The 16,254-nt window shown below is 29.3% G+C and overlaps 8 protein-coding genes across 8 annotated transcripts; 4 read left to right on the top strand and 4 right to left on the bottom strand.

The window, feature by feature from the left end:
- Positions 1-320: 320 nt before the first annotated feature.
- On the bottom strand, positions 321-2,164 carry PPL_10840 (uncharacterized protein; the record flags this gene model as incomplete). The annotated part of the gene is made up of 3 exons (XM_020581603.1): positions 321-1,675; positions 1,743-1,989; positions 2,129-2,164. 3 exons carry the CDS (start codon positions 2,162-2,164, stop codon positions 321-323), a joined length of 1,638 nt encoding a protein of 545 aa, XP_020427919.1.
- A 104-nt stretch (positions 2,165-2,268) lies between these two features.
- Positions 2,269-4,113, top strand: PPL_10839 (uncharacterized protein; the record flags this gene model as incomplete). Its single annotated transcript, XM_020581602.1, has 2 exons — positions 2,269-2,315; positions 2,376-4,113. 2 exons carry the CDS (start codon positions 2,269-2,271, stop codon positions 4,111-4,113), a joined length of 1,785 nt encoding a protein of 594 aa, XP_020427918.1.
- Positions 4,114-4,792: 679 nt separating this feature from the next.
- PPL_10838 (uncharacterized protein) lies at positions 4,793-5,217 on the bottom strand (the record flags this gene model as incomplete). Its single annotated transcript, XM_020581601.1, has 2 exons — positions 4,793-4,975; positions 5,008-5,217. 2 exons carry the CDS (start codon positions 5,215-5,217, stop codon positions 4,793-4,795), a joined length of 393 nt encoding a protein of 130 aa, XP_020427917.1.
- Positions 5,218-5,386: 169 nt separating this feature from the next.
- PPL_10837 (FNIP repeat-containing protein) lies at positions 5,387-6,668 on the bottom strand (the record flags this gene model as incomplete). The annotated part of the gene is made up of 3 exons (XM_020581600.1): positions 5,387-5,846; positions 5,867-6,326; positions 6,350-6,668. The coding sequence occupies 3 exons, from the start codon at positions 6,666-6,668 to the stop codon at positions 5,387-5,389; spliced, it is 1,239 nt and encodes a 412-aa protein (XP_020427916.1).
- A 529-nt stretch (positions 6,669-7,197) lies between these two features.
- Positions 7,198-8,965, bottom strand: PPL_10836 (uncharacterized protein; the record flags this gene model as incomplete). Its single annotated transcript, XM_020581599.1, has 2 exons — positions 7,198-8,573; positions 8,647-8,965. The coding sequence occupies 2 exons, from the start codon at positions 8,963-8,965 to the stop codon at positions 7,198-7,200; spliced, it is 1,695 nt and encodes a 564-aa protein (XP_020427915.1).
- A 213-nt stretch (positions 8,966-9,178) lies between these two features.
- PPL_10835 (uncharacterized protein) lies at positions 9,179-10,876 on the top strand (the record flags this gene model as incomplete). Its single annotated transcript, XM_020581598.1, has 2 exons — positions 9,179-9,291; positions 9,406-10,876. The coding sequence occupies 2 exons, from the start codon at positions 9,179-9,181 to the stop codon at positions 10,874-10,876; spliced, it is 1,584 nt and encodes a 527-aa protein (XP_020427914.1).
- A 1,224-nt stretch (positions 10,877-12,100) lies between these two features.
- On the top strand, positions 12,101-14,188 carry PPL_10834 (C1 family peptidase; the record flags this gene model as incomplete). Its single annotated transcript, XM_020581597.1, has 5 exons — positions 12,101-12,815; positions 12,880-13,235; positions 13,316-13,352; positions 13,423-13,458; positions 13,914-14,188. 5 exons carry the CDS (start codon positions 12,101-12,103, stop codon positions 14,186-14,188), a joined length of 1,419 nt encoding a protein of 472 aa, XP_020427913.1.
- A 63-nt stretch (positions 14,189-14,251) lies between these two features.
- Positions 14,252-15,733, top strand: PPL_10833 (uncharacterized protein; the record flags this gene model as incomplete). The annotated part of the gene is made up of 1 exon (XM_020581596.1): positions 14,252-15,733. The coding sequence occupies one exon, from the start codon at positions 14,252-14,254 to the stop codon at positions 15,731-15,733; it is 1,482 nt and encodes a 493-aa protein (XP_020427912.1).
- Positions 15,734-16,254: the final 521 nt, after the last annotated feature.

Genomic DNA, 16,254 nt, shown 5'->3' with positions numbered 1-16,254 from the left:
CCTGATATTACACATTATTTATTTAACTACAACATACAATTAAGTAAATCGAGGGTATATGAAAAAAAATATTTAACATATTATTCTCAAAACTACCGTACCAGCGTAGTGTACGACTCAAATGACCGTTACAACAATAATTTTAACCCTTTTGATTATTGTAATGTTGTTTTGAAGATCGATCGATCTATTAGATACAAAATATGGATTTATAAAATCTTTTTTGAATCTATAGGTTGATAGGTATAAGAGCTATACTAAAATTTAAACATTTATTTATACCTTAAATTTTTGATCAATTTGTTTCAAAATTGGGGGGTTTATCTGAATTTTAACATTTGTTCAAGTTTAGATTGATGAAATATTTGAGATCTTAATCTACCTTCATTTTCGGAATATAATAAATAATAATTATTGTCCAACTTTCTAATTGATAGTGTTTCGTATGATTTAAATCTATAGATGATATTGTTGATTGATTTGATAGTGTTTGGAATGCTGAAATTGTTATTAGATTGGTTTTCAAAGACGAGAGTATTGAGTGTTGATGGTATCAAATGCAATATATCATTGAGATTATTGTTACCAATATCCAGATATTCGATGGTTTTTGGTAGTTTAACTTTGGGAGGTCCATCCACGAATGTTGGAAGACGAAGTTCTCTTAATGAACATCTTTGATCGGCAACACCATCTCCACAAAAATCTATATTGTTCTCATCTGAACCAGAGGATTTCATATATAAGTTGATTGATCTAACTCCAGATGGTAGAGATATCGTTGATTTGATGGTCTCTCCACATACTGATAAACTATCGATCTTAATATTCGGCGGAATTGGAATAAAACTGTCATTTATAAAATAGAATATTTCCAAGTGATATTGCAGCGTTTCTGGGAATATTTCATCGAACTTAAATTGACAATCTACAAGAAGGATTCTTTTCAATGATGTTGGCATTGTTCCTTTCAATATACTCTCTTTTCCTTGTAGTGTAATATCTAGTTTTTCTAAAGTTGGTGGGAGATAGTTGAGATTGAATATTGTGGTATCATGTCGACTGCTCAGGGGAATAAAAATGTAAAGTGATCGAAGATTGGAAAGTGATGATATTGCATGTAACCATGAAATTGGTAAATATGATTTCGGTTCTCTACTATCTCCAAATGTGGTGGGATTGAAGGAATATCTCAAATATTCCCTGAGTTCGGAGGTGTAACTGGTCAGACCTAAACTTTTGAGAGATGATGGCAATAGACCTGGTTGAATTTCATGTCGATAACCATCCATAGAAAATTTCTGCAAACCATTTGGAAGTACACCTGGCTGAATTTTATATTGATAGTTGGGTAGATAAAGTTTGCGCAAAGAATCTGGAAGTACACCTGGTGGAATCTCTTGTTTGAAATTTCGATCTTCTAAAACTAAAACCTCTAATGAATTGGGAAGTAATCCTTTAACAAGTGGTTCATCTACACCATATTCATACTTGAGAGATTTGATTGACTTTGGTAATCCATATTTCAATGTCTTACATCTATTCAACTTTGTTACTGATTGTGATTCCGATATTAATCTATAGAGATACTCCATATCATCCTCTGTATATTCGTTGGTTGTAAAATAGATATCTGAAACATTGTTGGGAATACTTTTGAGATTTCTAACATCATCTTTGATAATTTTATATAGTAAGTTAAAAAATCAATAGAAAATCTTTTGTAAATTGAAGATATTTACCATAATGATAATCGAATGTATTATATTTTATTTTACCAATAAAGAGTTTACATTTTGTCTTTGATTGAATTGATTTCAACAAGATATTATTATATGATGGTAATTTGAAATGATTATGATTTTGATTTATATCAATGTTGTTAAGTGATAATAGATCGATACGATCAGTGTTGAATAATAAATATTTATCTCTATCGTTGTACCATCTCTTACAAACTAAACTGAAACAAATGATATCAATGTTATCCTTCAAAAAACTAACTATTTTATTTAATATTAAATGTGAAAGATTTACTATTTTATCTGTTTGATTGATCATCATTAAACAAAAGTAAAAAAAACAAAAAAGAAAAAAAAGAAAAAAAAAAAGAAAAAAAAAAAAAAACAGTTTTCTGTCCTAATTGTGATATCAATAGACTCATTAGATTCTAATTATAAATATATTTGTTAAAAATCATTTAAACCCACCTGACAACAAAAAAAAATTTTAAAAAAAAAAATATTTGTTGTAAAAAACCAAAAAAAAATGGGTCTTCCAAAAACAGTTTTATCTAACCAACGACAAGAAGTACAGTAAATTTCACTTTTGGTATATCATATTATTAAATCTATTTAATTAAAAAAAAAAAATAGCAATACAATGTTTAAAAAAAAAGGAAACATTTCAAAGATACAAAATATAGAAAACACTTCAAAGATACAAAATATAGAAAACACTACCGTATCGATTATATTTAAGAGATTACTTCATTCAGCAGTGATAAGAAACAAGATATTCGAAAGTGTCAAAGATATTCACGATCAACTTGCAATCAATTCATTGAGATGTGATTGGTATGATCTTGCTTGTTTCCCAGATCAGCTGATCAAGTTCAATTATATCGAAAGATATAAGCAGATATTCAATACAATAGTCAGAGAAGATAATAATAATAATATTCATACAGATAATTATAAAGATTGGATACATACAATCAGAAAGTTTAGACAATTATATTTAGATTCAGTGAGGAATGCATTCGATGTTGGAAATCTAGAAGCTATAGAGTTCATCCAAAAGTCATTTCCGAATGAATTAGAATATTCACTTTACGTCAATAGAGATCACTACATTAATAATCTAGAGATCATTCAATTCCTTCATAATAAAGCACCTCGATGGTTCAGATCACAAGGCACCGACGTGTTGAAAAATGCTCGACTTGGTAGTTTTCAAGTATTCAAATGGCTTTACAAGAATAGACCTGAAAGACCTACCTATGATTCTTTACATGCTCCCAATGCTAGAAATCTTGAAACTATCAAGTATTTGTATAAGAAAGAGAAGAAATGGAGAGGAGAGTCAATTGTATTCTTAGTTTTGTTTGGGCATCTGGATATACTCAAGTATCTACTCAAGAAAATGAAGAAACCATGTGATGAAGACATTCTTAAACGTGTAGTTGCAAATTATGGACTTGATGGTGGTCAGATTTTTTCTACAGTCAAATACCTCATGGAGAACACCAAGCAAGACATTTCAAATACTTTGATTGATGATGCTGCCAAAAAAGGTCTTATTGAAGTGGTTAAATATCTCATAGAGAATACCACTGCCACAACATATACAAGTATTACAATGGATGCTGTCGCTGGTCATGGTGATCTAGAGTTTCTCAAACAACTTCATAATAAACATATGAATTGTACAGCTAAAGCAATGCACAGGGCAGCTGAAAACGGACACATTGAAGTGGTCAGATTCCTTCATGAGAACAGAACTGAAGGTTGTCGAGTGTATACAATGGAAAAAGTTGTAGCCAATGTTGATTTCGATGTATTTAAATATCTTTTTGAAAATAGAAAAGAATTAGATATTCCAGCAAAAACGATGGACTACTTTGCCAAGTATAAAGATAGCAGTGCACTCCAATGGTTAAAAGACAATTCAACTCTACAATGTTCACACGAAGCCTATTTAAATGCAATAGATAAAGCAAATCTACCAATAATCAAATGGATTCGTGAAAATACAAGTCTTCCATTTCCATCGAACTTATTGGAATATGCAACAAAGTTGGAGAATAGTGATCTCAAAATCGTTCAATATCTGCTTGATAATGGTGAAACCTGTTCAGTAAAAGAATTGAAATGTTGTCATAAACTTTCAATATTCAAGTATTTACTTTGTAACCTACCCGAAGGATGTTCAATGGACTCATGGGCATCTGAGGTAATGGCAAATGCAATTAAAAAAGATAATGTTCCAATCATTAAATACCTTCTTCAAAACACATCTGAACACTTAACTACAGAGTACTCGAAATTAACATACTGCAAAGCATTTGATTATTCATCAAGACTTAAACTTATAAAACTTTATAATCTTTAAATAAAGACAATATCTATGATGTAAAAGAAAAAAATAACTAGACGAGTTTATTGATATATCAAATAATAATATTTACTATTGAATGTTTAGATCTTTTATATTTTTTATTTACTAGTTAGGTATAAATTTTTTTTAGATATATAGAGTATTTTATTTAGTTTGTTAGATTTAGTAGTTCCAATTTGAGATTCAACTATTCCAAGCATAACCTTCATTAAACAGTTTGTTTGTCCATGTTTCCACTAACTATATTGTAAGAGTTGAAGCATATCTTTAGGATTATTGTCACCAATATCCAGAAATTCGATTGTGTTTGGTAGATTGAGTTTAGAACCATTTAATCTTAAATTTGATATATATCTAGGAGACAAGAAAATTGAAAGTTGGATTAAAATTAATATTTACTGTATGGAGATTATTCAGGAAAATTAATAGCTCAAATATTTCATAATTCCAAACTAGAAAAAAATCTTAAATTATTTACAACACAAATACAAGTGGGAACTGTTTCAAACTTAGGAAAAAAAGAAAGAACTCTTAATATATATATATATATGAAAACACAATTTCTAGAAAACAAATCTATTTTAATAAACAAATTTAAATAAATAACGTTATATTCTAAATCATCTTTGCATAATAAAAGTACACATATTACGAATATTTTGATCTCTTTATTTTATTCTATTCCTTTACTAAAAATTAACTCTAGTTTAGATTGATTGACCATTTTAGCGATTAATTTTCCTCTAGGTGAACATTCATTTTCAGAATATAATAAATTATAATTATCGTCTAACTTTCTAATTGTTTGGTTTTGATTTTTCTTAAATCTATAGATGATTTGATAGCATTTGGAATGCTGATAATGTTATTAGATAGTTTTTCAAAGACAAGAGTATTGAGTGTTGGTGGTAACAAATGTAATATATCATCTAGATCATTGTTACCAATATCCAGATATTCGATGGTGGTTGGTAGTTTAAATTTAGGAGGTCCATCTATGAATGTTGGAAGACGAAGTTCTCTTAATGAACATGTTTGATCGTTATCACCATCAAAACCAAAGTTAATATTGTTCTCATCTGAACCAGAGGCTACCATGTATAAGTTGATTGCTCTAACACCAGATGGAAGAGAAATCGGTGATTCATCTCCAGATACTGATAAAATATCGATATTTACGTTTGATGGAATTGGAAGAAAACTGTCGTTTATATAATTAAATTTTTCCAAGTGATATTGCAACGTTTCTGGGAATATTTCATAGATATTAAATCGGACAATCAACAAGACGTATTTTCTTCAATGATGTTGGCATTGTTCCTTTCAATATGCTCTTTTTGATTTTTAGTGTAATATCTAGTGTTTCTAAAGTTGGTGGGAGGTAATTGAGATTGAATATTATGGTATCATGTCGATTGTGTATGGGATAATAAATGTCAAGTGATCGAAGATTGGAAAGTGATGATATTGCTTGTAACCATGAAATTGGCAAAAAAGATTCGGTTTCCGTACTATCTTCACTTATTGGAGCAGAATCGATTGAATATTTTAATTCTTCTTTGATTGGACGGCTGTAACTGTAACTGGTAAGAGATAAACTTTTTAGAGATGAAGGAAGTACACCCGGTTGAATTTCATGTTGATAACCATCTAGATTAAATTTCTGCAAACCATCAGGAAGTGCACCTTGTAGAATTTCATATTGATAGTTGAGTAGATAAAGTTTGCTCAAACCACTTGGAAATACACCTTGTCGAATATCATGTTTATGGTTGAATAGATGAATGCTATGCAAACCAACTGGAAGACACCTGGCAGAAATTCATATCGATATCGGTCAAGATAAAGTTTGCGCAAAGCATCTGGAAGTACACCTGGTGGAATCTCTTGTTTGAGAGGATCTTCAAAATCTAACACCTCCAATGAATTGGGAAGTAATCCTTTAGCGAGTGGCTCATTGAATTCGAATTCCATCTTTAGTGATTTGATTGACTTTGGTAATCCATATTTCAATGTGCTGCATCCATTCAGCTTTGTTACTGATTGTGATTCTGATATTAATCTATACAGATACTCCTGTTCATCCTCTCTATCAGATAGAATTTCGATTGTTGAAACACTGTTGGGAATACTTTTGAGATTTCTAACATCATCTTTGATATTTTTAAAATTAAAATAATCAGTTTCAACAATACATAATAAAATATCTTTAATAAATAGATAATATTACCGAAATGATAGTCATAACTGGTTTTTTGGTTATAGCCAACAGAGAGTGTACATTTGGTTTTTGATTGAATTGATTTCAACAAGATATTATTATATGATGGTAATTTGAAATGCTTATGATTTTGATTGGTATCAGTGGTATTAAATGTAAATAAGTCGATATTATCAGTGTTGAATACTAAATATTTATCTCTATCATTGTACCATCTCTTACAAGCTAAACTGAAGCAAATGATATCAATGTTATTATCTAAATAATTAACTATTTTATTTAATATTAAATGTGAAAGGTTTACTATTTTATCTATTTGATTATTCATTTTAATGCTCAAAATAAATGATCTGTAGGTTGTTAACAGTATCTTACTACGTGGCTTCAAACAACAATCAAGAGCCAGTTTTGTGTTGGATTTGTATACGTTTTAGTGTAATAGAGAATAGATTGAAATGCTAGATAAGAATAAAAGATTAATGAGTTGATTCTAGTTTAAATAATTGTATAAAGACTAGATAATTGGGAGTAGATTAAGTTCCCTATAATATATGATGAAATAAAATTAGATCTTGTGTCAAATTCCTTATTTTTAGAATTTCTATTTTATAATTTAAAATTAATTACATTCAATCTAGATTCATAGATTGAAACATTTATTCTCATAATAGAATAACTTTGGATAATGATAATAAAAAACAAATAAATATAAGTAAAAAATTCGACTTTCTTAATATATATAGAATTTTCTAAAGATTTGTTCAAGTTTAGATTGATGAAATATTCGAGCTATTAATTTTCCTTTGGGTGAACATTGATTTTCAGAATATAATAAATAATAATTATCGTCCAACTTTCTAATTGATTAGTGTTTGAAATGACTTAAATCTATAGATGATATTGTTGATTGATTTGATAGTGTTTGGAATGCTGATATTCTTATTAGATTGGTTTTCAAATTCAAGTGTGTTGAGTGTTGATGGTATCAAATGTAATATATCATTGAGATCATTGTTACCAATATCCAGATATTCGATGGTGGTTGGTAGTTTAAATTTAGGAGGTCCATTTACGAATGTTGGAAGACGAAGTTCTCTTAATGAACATCTTTGATCGGCAACACCATCAAAACCAAAATCTATACTGTTCTCATCTGAACCCCATGATCCCATATATAAGTTGATTGTTCTAATACCAGTTGGTAGAACTATTTTTGATAGTCTGTGATCACCAGATACCGATAAACTATCGATCTTAATGTTTGATGGAATTGGAGGAAAACTGTCATTTCTATAATAGAATATTTCCAAGTGATATTGCAGCGTTTCTGGGAATATTTCATCGATATTGAATCGACAATCTGTAAAATGGATACTTTTCAATGATGTTGGCATTGCTCCTTTCAATAATACGCTATCTTTTCCTTGTAGTGTAATATCTAGTGTTTCTAAAGTTGGTGGGAGATAGTTGAGATTGAATATTGTGGTATCATGTTGACTGCTCATGGGAATAAAAATGTAGAGTGACTGAAGATTGGAAAGTGATGATATTGCTTGTAACCATGAAATTGGTAAGTAGGATTCGGTTTCCGTACTATCTTCACTTGCTGTCGAATCGATAGAATATCGTAAATCAGCTTTGAGTGAAGAGGTGTAATTCGTAAGCGATAAACTTTTGAGAGAAGATGGAAGTACACCTGGTTGAAATTCATGTCGATAACCATCAAGAGTAAATTTCTGCAAACCATCAGGAAGTACACCTGGTAGAATTTCTAATTCATAGTTTTGTAGATTTAGGTAGCGTAAACCACTTGGAAGTACACCCGGTAGAATTGTATGTTGATAGTTGTTAAGATCGATTTTGCTTAGACCACTTGGAAGTACACACGGTAGAAATTCATATTGATAGTTGTTTAGAGAAAGTTTGCGCAAAGCATCTGGAAGTACACCTGGTGGAATCTCTTGCTCCAGAGGATCTTCAAAATCTAACACCTCTAATGTATTGGGAAGTAATCCTTTATCCAGTGGTTCATCGAAATAATATTTAAATTTGATAGATTTGATTGACTTTGGTAATCCATATTTCAATGTGCTGCATCCTTTCAACTTTGTTACTGATTGTGATTCCGATATTAACCTGTAGAGATACTCCATATCATCCTCTGTATATTCGTTAGTTGTAATATCGATAACTGAAACATTGTTGGGAATACTCTTGAGATTTCTAACATCATCTATAGATAAAAAAAAATATAGTCAGTTTAAAATTAATCAATAGTTAATCTTTTAAAATTTAAAGATATTTACCATAATGATAATCGAATGTATAATATTTTATTTTACCAATAATGAGTGTACATTTAGTCTTTGATTGAATCGATTTCAACAAGATATTATTATATGATGGTAAGTTGAAATGTTTATGATTTTGATTAATATCAGTGGTATTAAGTGTAAATAGGTTGATATTATTAGTGTTGAATACTAAATATTTATCTCTATCGTTGTACCATCTCTTACAAACTAAACTGAAACAAATGATATCAATATCATACTCTAAATAACTAACTATTTTATTTAATATTAAATGTGAAAGATTTACTATTTTATCTGTTTGATTGTTCATTATTTTTAATTTTAACAAAAAGTAAGAAAAGAAGAAATTAACTATAAAAAATAATATTTAAAAACTTTAAAAATTCTATGATTCCTATTCTTTTTTCTTTCTACCTTTTTCACAACAAAAAAAGAGATCAGATTTTTTTTTTCACAAAACACCAAAATGATTTTAGTTTATATGTTCTTCAAAAACACTTTTAAATAATAAACTGAAAAATAAATGGATTTATTATTTAAAAGAATATTAAATTCTTTAGAGTTGAGAAGAATTATATTTAAAAGTGTTAAAGATATTCACGATCAACAAACAGTAAATTCTTTAAGATGTGATTGGTATGATCTCGGTTGTTTTCCAGATCTCCTGATCAAGTTCAATTACATTCAGAGGTATAAAGAGATATTCAATACTTTAATAAAACCTAATAGAGTGAAATCAAATAATTTTAGTACGATCTCCAAATTTAAACAATTATACAACGAATCATTCGAAACAGCTATCACATGTGGTTCGACAATCGAGTTGGTAGAATTCCTTCATGATTCATTTAAAGGTGAAATAGATTATAAGAAGAGACTTCTTTATTATCATTATCAGAGTAACCTTCCACTGATTAAATTTCTTCATGAGAATGTCAGTGGCTGGTTCGAGTCATTGGGTACAAGAGTTATGGATGTTGCTGCATGTTCCAGCTTGGAAGTTGTAGAGTTCCTTCATTTCAATAGGAGCGAAGGTTGTACCACTGATGCTCTTGATAACGCCAGTAAAATGGGTAGATTCGATATTGTCCAGTTTCTCCATTCTCATCGCACAGAAGGTTGTTCAGTGGTAGCATTAGATTCTGCTCCTTCATTTGGTAGTTTGGAATTGGTGATGTTTCTCCACTACAATAGAAGTGAAGGATGTACCACCAAAGCAGTAGACAATGCCGCTGAGAATGGCTATTTGGAAATAGTTAGGTTCTTAATTGAGAACAGAACAGAAGGTTTTACAAATCACGCAATCTACTATTCTGCAATATATGGACATTTGGAAATACTGAAGTATCTCATGGCGAATATACCTGAAACATTGGAAATCTCTTTAACCTCATCACTTTTAGGACAATGTAAACAACCTGTATTCCAATACTTGATAGAGAATACCAGTGCCAGTCAAGTCATTTCCTCAAGTACAATGGATTGTGCAGCGTGTAGAGGTGACCTAGAATTCATTAAGTATCTTCATTTCAACAGGAGTGAGGGATGCTCATCCGATTGTCTACATAATGCAGCTGTCAACGGACATTTGCAAGTGGTGAAGTTCCTCAATGAGAATCGTACCGAAGGTTGTAAGTCGAATACAATGTCGTTGACAGCGAGCAACGGTCATTTCGAAACATTCAAATATCTCATGGAATTCAGTAGATTCAATCTAAGATGTTCGGAATCAGTGATTGACTATTTTGCCAACTACAAAGATACGACAGCACTCCAATGGCTGAAGGACAATACAACATTGAAATGTACTGTTTTTGCTTACAGGAATGCTATTGAATCCGGTAATCTTGCAACACTTCAATGGGTTCGCGAAAATACTACACACCCAATTCCACTATTCGCAATGGATTGCGCTGCTTCTCCTAACAGAAACAACTTGTCAATATTAAAGTATATTCATGATAATGGTGGTAAATGTACGAAAAATGCAATGAATCTCGCTTCTAGTTTACCAATCATCACATTTCTTCATTATAATCGTAGTGAAGGTTGTAGTTCCAAAGCAATGTATCGAGCAATATGCAATGATAACGTTCCAATTATCAAATTCCTTGATCAAAACACAACAGATCACCTAAATACATCTTATATTGAATTGAACGATGAAAAGACATTTGATTTTCTCGCCAGAAGGGAGCTAATCAAACAATTAAAAATATAAAATAATAATAAAAAAAAAATGTTAACAAACAACTCCAATCTAAAATCAATATCAGCATTCCAAACACTAACTAATCGATCACCAATCTCATACATAAATTTGGACTATTTGATAGACAAACAATTTGAAAGTTGGACGATAATTATTTATTGTGCGATGTAAGTTCTCTGTTTTTTTTGTATTTTTCAAACCTACAAGCCCAACGAATCTGAACTGGTAAAAGGTTACTTTATATATCTTATTTTACTAAACAAACATGTTCTTATTAAAAAACAACGTTACTCTAACTCCTAGTTTTTTTGTTTTTTTTCTAAAAATTTTAATTTAATTTTTGTGGTGGGGTGACATGATGATATTCATTACTTAGCACTTGTGATTAATAACTGTTAAAGAATTAGTAGTTAAGAAATAGATATAATTCAATCAATATGTTGTTTAATACAACAAACATAGAAATAAAAGAAATCAAAGAATTATAAAGTTTGGACAAATAATCATCTTTCCAATATATTTTGAGAATGATCATAATTATTATTAGAAAGAATCTCACCTCAATATGATCATCCAATTATATACTACATTCAAGTACGTTATTCGTGCGATCACAAAATATATTTGTAGAGGGTATTATCGCTTCAACTTAGATCAACAAGAAGACAGAAAGAAATGCATTATTTCTCAATAATTGTATAATTTATATATATATATATATTGGTAATCATAGTTATTTTATTCTCTTGTTGTAAATCATTTGTGAAAACTGGTTGTATTTAACGCCAATAATTAAAACATCGCGAAGATAAAAAAATTTTGTGTTAAAGAGTGTTAATTAATTGCCATTTTCACCACATTTAATAAAAGGTATTAACACAAATTAAAAAAATTATAATGTTGAATTAGTGACTAAAGCGAGTAATATCTAGTTTAAGAATATATCTAGATTAAGTATGTATACTATATATATATATATTATATAGAACGATTGCAGTAATCTGACTTTTCAAAAAAAAAAAAAAAATACCTTCACCTTCAGATTGGGGTTTAATCAAATTATCTATCGATCTCAAGATTTCATTTAATAATTTTATTAAATCTGTACAATTAAGAGGTTTTAACTTAATGATTGTACTATACAATTTAATATAAATATTTCGATCATTATTTATTTATAAACCTAAATAATATTTCATTCATTATATAATTTTTATATTTATAAAATAAATAATGAAAACTATATTTAGTTTATTAATATTAGTTTTATTCTCTCTATATATTGTAGCTAATTCCAATGAATTGGATATTGAATCAACTCCACTGACAGAGAAGGATTATCAAGATCAATTCAGACAATGGATGGTCGAAAATGGAAAATCCTACACAAATGAAGAATTCATCAAAAGATTCAAGAATTTCAAAGATAATCTGATTTATATCAACCGTTTCAATGCTGAAAGTAAAAGAGATTGTGGATGTGATCATCATGAAGATCCTGTCAAGAAAGCTGAAGCGGAAGAAGCAAGATTAGAAATGGGTGTGAATAAATTCTCGGATTTGACTTTAGATGAATTTAAAGATCTTATACTTTCTTCAGTTGATCCTAACGATGCACCTCATGACGATAGTGATGAAAATGACTGTGGATGCAATAAAGATGATAAACACGGTGCCGATCATACATCTGGTGGAATACTATCAATTGGTGGAAGAAAGATCTTATCAACCAATGAAGTTGAAGAGGTAGAGAATATTGAAGAAGTGGAAGCAATAGAAGCACAAATGCCAGCATCAGTTGATTGGTCATCACACACTGTCGTAAGAGATCAAGGTACATGTGCAAGTTGTTTTGCTTTTGCTGTTGTTGGAGTTCTGGAAGCCAAATTATCAATCAAATTCGATAGAAAAGCAGATCTCTCTGAACAAAATCTACTTGATTGTACTAGTAAGATATATATATTTGAAATTTTAAAATAGATTTTAATATATTTATTTTTTAAAATATTTAGAGGGTGCAACATGTAAAGGAGGATTCCCTTTAAATTGTTTCAAGTATATCAAAAACCGAGGTATCAATTCTGAAGCTACCTATCCATACACAGACGAGCAAGGAGAATGTCAGTTCAATTCAAACAAGGTTGCTGCAAAAATCAAAGATTTTAAATTAATACCCAATGGAAAAGAGTTCCAAATTACCCAAAGTCTGAGATTTGCACCCGTAAGCATTAGTTTTGATTGTAACGCACCTCAATTTATGAATTATAAAAAAGGAATCATTAAAACAACAGAGTGTTCAAAAACTAAAACAAACCATGCCGTTGTTTTAGTTGGATATGGTACAACAAATGGTGTTAAATACTTTAAGGTAAATTAATTTGTTTTAAATATTATTAGCAAAATTTATAAAGAAACTTATAATATTTATCTAATTTATAATATTTATAGGGAAAGAATTCATGGGGAACAGGATGGGGTGAAAAAGGTAATTCGAAGACTATTCATTTAATATAATTAAAGTTTGTTTCAAAATACTAATTTTTATATGTTTATAGGATTTTTCAGAATTCAAAGAGGTGTTAATATGTGTGGTATTGCTACACATGCTTTGGCAATTACTAATATATAAAGAACATGTATATTCTAAAAAAGAACTTTAATTTTAGTAACAATTAATATAAATTGTAAATTTTAAAATAAATAAACCCTTAGCTCCTGTAAAGTTTCAAATAGCATTATTTTGCATATGATCAGTATTAAAAAGATAGATATCTTCCCATTCTCTACACAAATCATAACACATATTTTATCTATATTTTATAATCTTTAATAACTACATATTTCTATTTATATATTTAATGTAATAATAAATAATCTTTTCAAGATGTGATCATAAAAAGTGAAAAGAATTAATTTTAATTTTACATTTTTTTTTTTAAAATTAACACCTCCTCTTCAAGTAGGTTGATAAAAAAACACTGACCTAAAATGAATAATCAAACAGATAAAATAGTAAATCTTTCACATTTAATATTAAATAAAATAGTTAGTTTTTTGAAGGATAACATTGATATCATTTGTTTCAGTTTAGTTTGTAAGAGATGGTACAACGATAGAGATAAATATTTAATATTCAACACTGATAATATCAACATATTTTCAGTTAACACCAATGATATCAATCAAAATCATAATCATTTCAAATTACCATCATATAACAATATCTTTATGAAATCAATTCAATCAAAGATTGATTTTACACTCGTTATTGGTTACAACAAATATCATATTTACGATTATCAATATGGTAAATATCGTTAAATTTTAAATATATTCTATTGATACTTATCATATTACTATGAACCTGACTATTTTAATTTTAAAATGATCAAAGATGATCTTAGATGTCTCAAAAGTATTCCTAGTAATGTTACAACAGTCTATGTTACGACTAAATATGATTTAGAAGCTGATCAAGAGTATCTCTATAGATTAATATTAGAATCACAATCAGTAACAGTGTTGAATGGATGCAACACATTGAAGTATGGATTACCAAAGTCAATCAAATCTATTATATTTAACAATTTCAATGAACCACTTTTTAAAGGATCACTTCCCAATACATTAGAGATCATAAATTTTGAAGACAGATTTTTCAAACAAGAGATTCTACCAGGCGTACTTCCAGTTGGTTTGCACAAACTTTATTTGAACAACTATCAACATCTAATTCAAGCAGGTGTACTGCCAGTTGGTTTACGTGTACTATCTCTTTTCAAATACCAACATGAAATTCTACCAGGTATACTTCCAGTTGGTTTAAAAAGACTATCACTCAGTTTCTATGGTTTCGAAATTAAACCGGGCGTACTCCCGGATGGTCTGCGCGAATTTTCATTTGGAAGCAGCTTTGGATTTCAATATGATATTCAGCCAGGTGTATTACCATCGTCTCTTGAATATTTATCAATTGATAGTTTTAATCCACCAGTAGAACCTGTAGAAACAAACCTCGAAGATTTACAATATTCAGGCAAATCATTTTTACCAATTTCATGGTTACAAGCAATATCATCACTTTCCAATCTTCAATCACTTTCAATTTATATTTTCCATGAAGTTGGCCACGATAACACTATATTCAATGTCAACTACCTACCACCAACTCTAAAAACATTCTATTTTACATTGAGAGGAACGGCATTGAGAGGAACAATGCCAACATCATTGAAATCAATATATCTTGATTGTCAATATAATATCAATGAAATATATCCAGAAACTAAGAAATATCACTTGGAATTTATGGAATGTGAAAATAATATTATTAAATTGATTCCATCAAACATCAAGATCGATGAATTGATAATTCGTGGAGAATCAAGAGAACCAAAGATAACTCTTCCAACTGGTTTTGGAAAAATCAAATTATCTTTTATTTTGACAGATTTAAAGGATAGTACAATCGAATTTGGTAGAGAAGATACTATTGATCACTCATTGTGTTCATTAAGAGAGCTACATCTTCCAACATTCAAAGATGGACCACCTAAAATTGTTAAACTACCAAACACCATCGAATATCTGAATATTGGTAACAATGATCTCAATGATATATTACATTTGATACCATCATCACTCAATACTCTTGTCTTTGACAAACAATCTGAAATTAATATAAGCATTTCAAACACTATCAAATCGATCACCAATCTCATTGTTAAATTTGAGATGTTTAATATAAGAACTATTAGAAAGTTGGATGATAATTATTATGTGATGTATGGTGAATGCTCCAGAAGATTAATTGCCAGAATATTTCATCACTCGAAACTTGATCAAATTTTAAACAATCTACAATAAATACAAAATTACTTGAAATTGCTAATGTCTGTGAATCACTAATTCATTAAATTATATGATATTTTATTGAAACAATTATTGATATTCTTATGTCTGATGATAATGGCGATATATGAGGATTACGAGGACCGACAACAATGAAAATTTGTATTATTATGGTGAAGATGATAGAGACAAACATACTTGATTGACAATGGATATGATGGTGTGGTATTCGACGGAATAGAAAGCAACACAACAAACCGTTTCTAATATATAGGCTATCGATCATTATAATTATAATGATGAGGGTGTTGTATATATTTAAGATTAAACTAGCAAGAGAAGATATATAGATGTATCGAAACACGTGTGTATATAAAGTCACCATACTGATCAATAGACGAAACTTTAAGTGAATACATTGCAAAACATATTAGATTGAATGATTTTGTACTTTGTAATCACTAAAACAAAAAAAGTACAAAAAGGTAGAAATAGTCTAAAGTAACTGTGATAAAGTAAAGTATTATTTGTGAAAC

This window comes from Heterostelium album, assembly GCF_000004825.1.
Source record: "Heterostelium album PN500 unplaced genomic scaffold PPL_scaffold15, whole genome shotgun sequence".
In the NCBI taxonomy this organism is placed as follows: Eukaryota; Evosea; class Eumycetozoa; order Acytosteliales; family Acytosteliaceae; genus Heterostelium; species Heterostelium album.
Note: the sequence above shows the minus strand (reverse complement) of the source record. Positions and strands in the feature narration are given on the sequence as shown.